Source organism: Protopterus annectens, chromosome 1.part1 (genome assembly GCF_019279795.1).
Source record: "Protopterus annectens isolate FY-2018-M chromosome 1.part1, PAN1.0, whole genome shotgun sequence".
NCBI lineage: Eukaryota > Metazoa > Chordata > Ceratodontiformes > Protopteridae > Protopterus > Protopterus annectens.
In genome coordinates, this window is record NC_056726.1 from 1,896,499,151 (window position 1) to 1,896,509,790 (window position 10,640).

The window sequence follows — 10,640 nt, forward strand, 5'->3', positions numbered from 1 at the left end:
ATATGTTAGTACCCTTCAAAGGAAGGAAGCCCTCCCTTCAAACTTTTCTACATACACTCTGTAGAATCAAATAGTGAGGACAAGAGTACGACTATATGGTTGAAGATTTGGATACTTGCAAGTCATGGTAGTACATTATGAAAGTGCAAGGATTAAAGATGCCAAAATGCCCAGCATTTTTTCTTTTGTAAAAAATGACTTCCTGAATAAGTCATTAAAGTGGCCTGGTAAAGTAATTGACATCAAATGTAACTCTCGGATTAGACACGCTTTCTTAAATTAAATGCAATATACTACCATCATCTACTGGACATAACCGCAAAAAATTTCTTATTAATGCAATGTATCACTTAAAGAACCAAGTTCACAGCTGAAGCAACTTCCTAACTATGTGCAATTTGGAAGCAAATCCTTAATATTAGTCCAGGCTCTCACTGCATTCTCCCTGCTTTAGTGTGTCTTAGGTTTAAGGACGGTTAATGGGCTGTACACTACAAATACAAGTCTGGTTCTCACAAAGCATCCCTTTAAATAATTTCTGATTTTGTGGAAGAACCTTAATCATCTTAACTTCATGGTCATTGATGATACGCAGCACTGGTACTCTTCATAATCCCCTCTGGTCGGGGTGGTCGAATCCTTAACTGCCCAGTGAATAAGGCTACTCTTTTGGTGTCTGGCAGGTTCGACATACTGCATAAAGTTCAGGAATGCTTCCACTGATTTCTCACAAGTAAAATCATATCATTTTATTCTCTCTAATCAGCTGGGAATATATCAGAATATACAATGTTGACATTTACCACTCATAAACTATATATTGTGAGTTCACCGACTTGGCTGCTGCTTTTGTTGAAAAATAATTGTCGTCATTTTTGCTGCAGTATATACAGTTTATCATCACTATTACTTTACTGAAAGATAACCCGATCAATAAAAAATGCATTCACATTTACATAAACCATACCACATTAGTCACGAAAACAAATAATTGTAAACTCCATTCAGATATTACCAGAAATATACCATCCATGATGCAATTGGCCCAATAAATTTACACAAGAGTAGCTCATGAAGAAGAATGTTAAACGGTAAAATCTTTCTGTCAGGCTCACAGTGGAATCCATAAAGTGCTACATTTTTATGTTGCGCAAACGGACTTTATTTTGTATCAGCAGTGTTGTGACTAAGATTTTGATGGTGATATAGTTGGTGTAATCTTACCTTCAGAGATCTGACAACTTCACATAAACTGTGTTCACACCTGAAAGGAAGTATTTCCTACCTCCAATGTCTTGTGTGTAGACTTTATATATATTCACAAATTGTAAGATAAAATTTTTGATACACTGGGAAAATTGTTAGCATAGTACTTTTATTTGTTAACAGCAGGATGTGCTAAAAGAAGCAATTTACAAATATTTCATATTTATTTCTTGTCATTTATCTGTATGATTATAGATAACTTAAAGTGACTTTCTTGTTCTGAAGCTAATTAGGAGAAGCTTGAGGTTTTAACCATTTCTTTTTCTATGTATAATCAGGTAGGAAATTTAAATTTTGTGTGTCTTCGGATATTTTTGGAATATCTGTATTATAAAGTACCATATGCAACAGAAAGTGAGTGACAAATATTAAGAATGGAACTCACCATGAAGAAAGTCCAAACTAGAGTAAGGGGTAGCGTAACTTCTGATAAGCTCCCAGTCAAAATCGTCATCATCACCCTGCACGTACTCACATTGCCCAGAGTCAGAGCCTTCCTCAAAAGTGCAACCAGCTGAAAAAAACAAACATAACTGTGTGTTAGCAGAATAAAATAATCAATCTTACTTGCACTCAAAAAGAAACAAACCTACAGGAAGGTGCACTTCCCCAAAAATAAAAAAGCAGCTGGCCCACATTCAGTAAAGTACACTACCACACCAAGAGCTATTCCTCACTTTTGTAGCACAGTTATTGTCTCAAAACATCCTGGTCCCTACTTTGGCATAACCTTGCTTTCCTTTAGTAACAATTTATCGCACTTTGCATTGTCTTACCTTAATTATCATGGAAGCTGCACCAGTAAACCTTGTTCAAGTCCCAGTTATAATAATGCTATAAAAATACACGGAATATTTTTTTAAAAAACGTAGCCACACACACACACACACACACATACACACATGGGGTGATACGGGAGGGGTTGGGAGGGCGGCCTAATGGTTAAGGTGTTTGCCTTACAAACACAAGGTGCAAGGTTTGAGTCTCACAAGGGATAACTGGCTAGGCTTAAAATGGCTCGCAAGGGCAGTTAGCTTAGTACTAACTTATGAAATTATGAACTTACGAACACTAGATGGAAATAGCATCTTTGCATGACGGTTGAAGTGTTAGTGCAGAAGAATAGTTGTACACATGCATGCTGCTGTCAAAACACTTTAAATCATAATCATAAAGTCAATATTTCAGTCCAGCATTGTCCATTATTGCCAAATGTTTTATTTCATCCTCTTTCTAAGCTTACTGGAGCAATATTTAAAATCTGCCTCTATTTTTGGGTGTTTATCTCCCCATTACTTTTTGGTTTTGTCTAGATTTCTTGAGTACAGGGTTGAGATGCATTGAAAAAAGAGAACCCTAACTCTGTCAAGTCTCTTTTCATATCCCACTCACTTCAAACACATTTTTCAAATGCTATTACTGGTGAGCTTTAATAATAAAGATACTGAAAAGTACAGTGGGTACTCATGTTACTTTACGCAGCCATTCCATACAGCCCTTTTCAGTAAGTCTGTTGGGATTAGCACTGTCATGTATTAAATGGCTCAACTACTGAAAAAAAAGGAAAAACAGGGATGACATAAATTGGACCATATGTGTGAACTTTCCAGATTTTCACCTCATATTTTTGGTCTGTTTTTCATAAAATGTATGATTTTCTAATGTCATGCATTTGAGTTTCAGACTTTATAAAGTCCAGAAAATATATGCAATATGAATTCTGTTATTTTAGCAACTTTCTGAGTTTATAAGAGCAGTATTTAAAATGTATTCTAATTCTGGGGCCTTTGTCACCAATAATTTTAAGTTTTGTCCAGATTTCTTGCACTATGAGGTTGAGAGGTATGTTTCAGAGCAAACAACTGCACTACTTAGTACAGTAATTGTTTTGCATTGCTTTGTATTACCATAAAGGCCCTGCATTTGGTATATACTTATTTACTGCACCCCGTGCATGTGTTGGCAACAGTGGAGAATGCCAGACTGACTATGAATTGAGTCTGTATTCATATGTTCATAGGTTCATAGGTGTGTACTAGGCTAATGGCACTGGAGCCTTTACAAGCCTAGCCAAGAAGTGCCCTGTCATCGTGCCATCCGACTTTAGTTCCCAGTGCTTCAATCAAGTAGAGCCACTGGAGTGATCCCTGGGGTGAACTCTCTATTTCCCATCCACTTATCAAGATTTCTCTTGAAGAGGGCCAGTGAGGTGCTCTGCTTGGCATGTATGGTAAGTCTATTCTACAGCATGGACAGTCTCTGGGTTATGTACCCATCCCTCCAGCAAGTTATTTTGTTTGCGGTAATGAGGTTGAGGTCTCTGGAGCATGTGATGCAGATGGATTGGGATTTCTTTAGATGTAGCATTTCTAACAGAGCTGGGTCAGACATGGCTTTGTAAGTCAAGCAGAGATTGCCTCTTAGTAGATGATATCAGACAGAGAATAGCTGGAGTATTTTTGAGTCTGTCCATGTAGGACATGCGTTTTTGGCCTAGGATCCTCTTCGTGAGATACTTTTGTCGTCTTTCCAGCTGTTGCATATGTCTAGTGAGGTACATACAAAATGGTGCATTATACTCAATGATTGGCCTAATGAGGGAAGAGTAGAGAGAGGACATGACCTCTTTCTTTCTGGATGCAAAATCCTTGGTAATGAGATGTGCCACACAGAAGGACTTTCTGACCACAGTGGCAATGTGGTGGTCGAAGGAGAAGTTGCTCTTAACCTGTGTCCCTAGATGTCTTATAACTCCTTTAGTGTTCAGTGGGCTCCCATCAGTGTGATAATTAGTGGGAACTGAGTTTTTCCCAAAGGGGATGATGAAGCATTTTTTGGCATTAAGCTTTGTGGGTTATATTTGTGAGCAAATTTGCAACCCACCTAGTGATATAGGGGTTAATGCCTAGTTTGGTGAATTTATCAATAATTCCTGAGTGGGGAAATGGTATCAAAGGCCTTGGCCAGATTGAGGTAAGCTGTATGTACTGCCTTGCCCTCAAACACAGATCTGGTGACTGACTCAGTTCATTGTTCTCCATTACTGCCCACATGTGCACCCAACCAACAGACAGACAGACAAACACACACACACACGCACACAGAGTTGGGCACTCTTGCCATATAACAGATTTTTGTAATATGTTCAGCATCACTGATGTTCATTATTGCAATTTCTAGCTCTGAGTAGATTTACTGGCATCTGGCTTTCATGTGTTCTTTTACAAATGATGAGAAACTGTCACATATACCATCAGATTTGCAACAATGAAAGTTGGTATACTCTGGAATTTGAGACATGCATTTTGGATTTCTAAACAATATCTCAGAGAAAAACTTCTAAATCACACATTTATTTTAACGTTTTTTATCATTTAAGAAGGATTTACACATATATATTTATGTAAGCATGTGTGTATATTTTTTATTGTTTTTATTTTTTATTTGTTTTGTACTAGAATTTGAAAATAACATGGTGAGGATGGAAAATTTCTTTGTCGGTCGGCACCTGTACTACCCAAGGATAAAGATGAAGCCCTCCAGACTGAAAGCACTTCTGCTGGTTGCACATTTTACTCCAGACTGACAGGTACTGAATCCTTTTTTGTGGTATCAGGTTCTTAGTCACTTAATGAATGTGAAAATTAGTTTTCGTCCATACTTGCATGGCTGTTTAATAATCCCACCATGTTACATTGCATATCCAAGGTGTAGGACATTTGAAAGTTGCTCACTTCAGCATGAACATTATATCATAATCCCACCATGTTACATTGCATATCCAAGGTGTAGGATATTTGAAGGTTGCTCACTTCAGCATGAACACTATATCATAATCCCACCATGTTACATTGCATATCCAAGGTGTAGGCTATTTGAAGGTTGCTCACTTCAGCATGAACACTATATCATAATCCCACCATGTTACATTGCATATCCAAGGTGTAGGACATTCGAAGGTTGCTCACTTCAGCATGAACACTATATCATAATCCCACCATGTTACATTGCATATCCAAGGTGTAGGATATTCGAAGTTTGCTCACTTCAGCATGAACACTATATCATAATCCCACCATGTTACATTGCATATCCACGGTATAGGCTATTCGAAGGTTGCTCACTTCAGCATGAACACCATATCATAATCCCACCATGTTACATTGCATATTCAATGTGTAGGACATTTGAAGGTTGCTCACTTCAGCTTGAACACCATATCATAATCCCACCATGTTACATTGCATATCCAAGGTGTAGGATATTCAAAGGTTGCTCACTATATCATAATCCCATGTTACATTGCATATCCAAGGTGTAGAACATTCAAATGTTGCTCACTTCAGCATGAACACTATATCATAATCAGCCTAAATTCTTTTTATCTTAACTGAGATCTCAATAATGCTTTTTAAGCCTGGATTGGTATGTTTTTAATCGGAATTATTCTGCTGTCATGGGAACCACTACAAGCACTCACGTCTCTAATGTTCAAAAACCACTGTCTCAAAGGCAGAAACTCAAGCATCTTGGAACATAGGTAGGCTGTTGCTAGAACTAAAACATGCATATGAGTTTGGGAAATCAGCTAGGAGCTGTCATTAAATCTCACACTGACAAAAACGTTCTCCAAGAGGGGCTGACACAAACAACTGGTGTCAGAGTCATGGACTAAAATTAAATGCCATGAAATGTATAATAGTATCCTTTGGGAAGTCATCCATTCCTGGTAACAATCATATTGACAACACACCCCTTAGAGTTGGCAGAGTAGTCAGGGATTTAGGGACACGCATAGATAATAATCTAGCTTTTGATCATCATGTGTCTACAGTGGTGAGGAAATCATTCTATATTGCGCAACTTATAAACAAAGGTACGGCATCTAAGTCCAAGGAAGTCATTGTTCCACTGTATTCGGCATTCATCAGACCTATCATTGAGTACAATGCCTCCTTTGGTATGTACCTAGCCAGGCATATCCAACAACTGGAACGTATACAGAAGTTCGTCACTAAAAGAATACAGGGCATAAGTAAAATGTCCTATGCAGACCGCCTCAAGGCCCTATCCATGTATTCGATCTCCTACAGGCTTTTGATGGAAGATCTATTCCTTGCATACAGGGCATTGTCAGACCTCACTCTGACAGACCTCCTGCATATCCACAAAACAAACAGTTCCATAATTACCCATTCTAGAGACTTAAGCCTTGCCTGTGATATAAATTGGACCTGCTGGAGAGATAGGTATGTATCCCAGAGACTACCACATTTATGGAACAGGCTCCCCATCCATGTGAAATAGAGTCCCTTTCTAATCCAATTCAAGTGCAACTTGCATAATTTGATGGTAAATTGGAAATTCATCCCTGGTTTGGGTCCTAAATCTCTGATGCAGACAGGTATCCTGTAAATGGCTCATCTCCCAGGCCCATGCTTATACTTATCAAGGTTATCAGAACTCGTCAAAGATTTGGGATGCATGGCTAGACTTAAAAAGGCCCTTGTGGTTGTTAGCCTAGTAAACATCTATGAACCTATGAACCATGGGCAGGGAGTAGGAGGGGAATTTTAGAGTTAGGTAACAAAAGGGAGATATTAGGTTTATGGAGTTGGGAAAGATTTTAGGATTAGGGTGCAGGAGGGGAAGTTTAGGTGTATTGAGCATAAAGGGATTTTTAGGTTTAGAGAGCAGGAAGGGAGTTTTATGGTTAGGGAGTGATAAGGGAATGTAGGTTTATGAAGTGTTCTGGGACTTTAATGTTAAGGAAAGGGGAGTGGAGTTTAACAGTAAAGGAGCAAGGACTCTGGTTAGGAACTGGGTAGGATTTTTTGGGTTAGAGTTTAGTTACTTGTAGGGCTATGCAGTTTTATAGAGCCAGGTGTTGGAAAAGCTACAGAGAAACAGGAGATCAGGATATTGAGAACTCAAGCACTTGCATTTTTGAGCAAATGGTAGGAAGCAGGTGTGATGAGATATTAGCACAAGTGTACGTATAGTACCCCTGCTATCATGTAATGTCTTCATTAACATTATAATGAGGCTCTTTATGTTTGATTTGCTGTAGTCAGTGGACGGTCTCTGTAAGATCTGGTTTTGTTAAATTTATGACTTTTTCAGATACAGGTGAGGTGTTTGTGGTGGGCCTTTTTCAGAATCTGTACATATGTTGTAGTTGTGTGTATGCTGTCAAACAGTGAGGATGTGTTGAGATTTAGCCTCAGTATACTGGTTATGTTTATACCTATTGTGAGGATATCAGATATTGTTATCTGTGCTAGCATGTCTGGCTGCAGTTTTGTAAATACTTGTAAATAATTATAAATTAACTGTGTTATAAATGCCAGCATGACTAGCTATAATTTTGTTAAATAATTTATCTTTTTGGTTGTTTCATTTATTTGTGTAAAGATGCTTGAATCAAACAGTACTCTTCTGACTGACCAAATGTACATATCTTTTTAAAAGAATTCTGAATGCAGGTTGTCCCAGTCAGCTGACCTGAAGGTGATGTCATCAAGTGCCAGAACTGAAAGGAATGGAATCTCCACAGCAGCTGTTTTTGCTTACTTTTCAAGTCTGAAATGAGAGAAAGTAGAATTCTCATAACAGCTTTATGTGACTTTTAAAAGATTCTGCTTTAAAAACAGGTTCTGAGTCAGTTCAGTGTAGAGTTGCTGTTGAGTTGAGCTGAGTTGCAGCAGTTGTTGTAGTAGTCAGTGGTTGTTTTTCAGATCAGTATTCATCACTCAGAGTATTTCAGAGCTGTTCATAAGAAATAATAGGATTTGCTATTCCAGTCGCTGAGGACTGGACAATAGCCCAAAGAGTGGACATATATTTTGCTTTTTGCTTGCAGAAATAAGAGTATCATCTTGCCTTGCTGACTTAATTAGATTAGACAGGGACAGTTAATCTTTAGGGAGTTACAGATAGATAGTGTTTTTCTTCAATCAGTGTGAAACATATCCTACAGTGTTGATTTCATAATTCCTGTGGTTTACTGAAATCAGTTATTCAGTGTACATATGTTTTAAATAATTTTTATTTACTAAATAATTTACTACCTACTATTGTGCTGGTTATTTAGAAAGTACTTTTAGTAGCCTGAGAGTGTTTATGCTTATTGTGATAACAACAGGGCCACTCCAAAAAGCCTTACATGCTACCTTTTATATCAATATTTATTTCACTCAATATAGTAGAACACCTCTTTTGAAGGGTATCGTAGTATTTTGAATGGTGGCAGCATTACCATGTAATTTGGGAAAGAGAACATAGCAGATAAATCTGTGCTAGTCTTTCCCAAGAGTGTTTGTATGTGTGATTATCAAATATTTAAGAGTGAGTGTGTCAGATACCTAGAACTGGGACACAGTGTTCTGCAATGGGTAGTATGAGGACTCATTTGGGAATCTGAATTGAAGCAAATAGTTAACTCCAAGGTTTAGAGCCTGTTCCCAGTGTACTCTTAAGGGAAATTGTGTGTTCTATCCTTGCTTTCAGTGACACTCCCTTACCAGAGACAGTGGTGAGGACTGAGGTTCCTTATTTACTGCCTCGGGTTTAAGCAGGGGTCATCATACTATCACAGTTGCTTAAGGCCACATGGAAAAAAAGAGTGCATTTTCTGTTAGCAGACTTTCTATTACCTGTGAGAACCATTACTAAGCAAATCTTTGAAAGTTAACTCATAATGTTCACCCAAGCCTGAAATACGGTCCTTCCTGTTTATAAATATAATTTAGATAAATATTTTCTGCTAATGAAAACCTAATCTTACTGTAAATGGCCATTAATTCAAAACAAAGAGTTTTTGTTTACACTGTATAGATGAGCCTCAGTAATGACAAAATATATAGCGCTAGTGGACACTGCCCACTGGCCTCAGCACATTATCAAAGTCCTGCATGTTATTGCACATTCATGAACCAATTTGTTCAAATGTATTTTATACCAAGAGAAATTTCCATACCTACTACAATCCTGTGATAAATAAAGAGGTATGTCTTTAAACATCCTTTTGTGTTTTGTCAAGATGTTTCTGGTTGGACCACATAGGAATCTACTGTGGTATTTTTTCCAGCTATATAAGGTAGAAATAGGGAAAATATATAGTTATTATGTTTTGGGATAAGTCAAGGACAAACTCAAGAAAGCAAAACTAGAGGTTTAAAAAACTCATGTAAGTAAATGCAGTGCATCACTCTCTTGTGATTTTGCAGATTCACTGCTTTCTTTTACAGTTATAAATTTAATTAACTGAGTAAAAATGCAGGATCTTGGGGATTTGTTACTGAGTTTTAATAATATTCACATAACTATAGCAGAGTAACAAACTGGTGAAGTTAAGTGATCATTATGACAGGTGCAGTTGGTATGCATTTTATTAACAAAACTACTTCATAAATTATGCCCAGTCTCAGGCATACAGCCCTAATAAGAAGAGGACAAAAGAGTTACAACATATTTAACAGTTTTACAATTCAGAGATGGAGTACACCTGTGTACCTCACTTTGTATTGGAAAATAAATGTGTTTTGTTGAAAGAGAACAGACTTCTCTGTGTATCTCTTTTGGCAAGGCATTGAAAGGTAGAACTGCTGCTCACGGAAAAAAAAAAGCATTTATTGGCACATCAGGGGGTGATCCTTCCCATTTATTTCTCATTAGAACTTCTGTGCTAAGAGATATCTACCTCAGTCAATTCTTCGATATTCAGCTCCCCTCAGAAATAAATCCCCTACTATCTTCCCATGCTATTTACACTAATAAGCAAATTTACGCATTGTAGAAGATCTCACGGAAGTTGCTATCAGATGCTCAGTGCCTGTTTGCAGTATAACATCTGTGTCACCAGCCAACACTTTAATATAACTACACAGAAATACACACCAAGGAAATGAAAAAAAAAAAAAACACTTTCCTTTCTCAAAAAGGAATTCAGAATATGTTTCCAATAGATCAGACAGCCACTGCACATATACTCTTCACAAGAAAACAATACTTAATGATAACAAACTACTTGCCCTTAATGTGCCAAAGAAAGTCTTTCTTTTGACCATGGATCAGATTCAGATACACTTGCATTTAACTATAAGGCTTGCTTATGTCTAAATGCAAGTAAAATGCCTGACAGCAGTTCAGAAAAGAAAGAAAGAAAAGTTAAGTGTAAACAGATGGCAAGTCTCCTCAAGATGTCTGGGTCTACTGCCAGCTGCCAGCCAAATGTATGATTCACAAAGGAAATGCTATTGCTAAACAGTAACACTGAGCTGCAGTGCAAATATGGCTTAACATTGCACACCGAGTTCATGGGTCCACTAGCAACAGTTTCAGGTTCGATTTTACAGGTTAATACTAGGCTCTTA

At 37.6% G+C, this 10,640-nt stretch overlaps 1 protein-coding gene across 1 annotated transcript in view; it reads right to left on the reverse strand.

The window, feature by feature from the left end:
• PTPRU (protein tyrosine phosphatase receptor type U) overlaps nt 1–2,354 on the reverse strand; it is a 4,710,560-nt gene extending 4,708,206 nt beyond the window's left edge. Inside the window, exons 1-2 of the mRNA XM_044089740.1 lie at nt 2,333–2,354; nt 1,652–1,780 (exon numbers count right to left, since the gene is read on the reverse strand). Of these exons, the coding sequence (XP_043945675.1) occupies nt 1,652–1,780; nt 2,333–2,354 (151 nt within the window). The remainder of the gene's footprint in view (nt 1–1,651; nt 1,781–2,332) is intronic.
• Between the last annotated feature and the right edge of the window lie 8,286 nt (nt 2,355–10,640).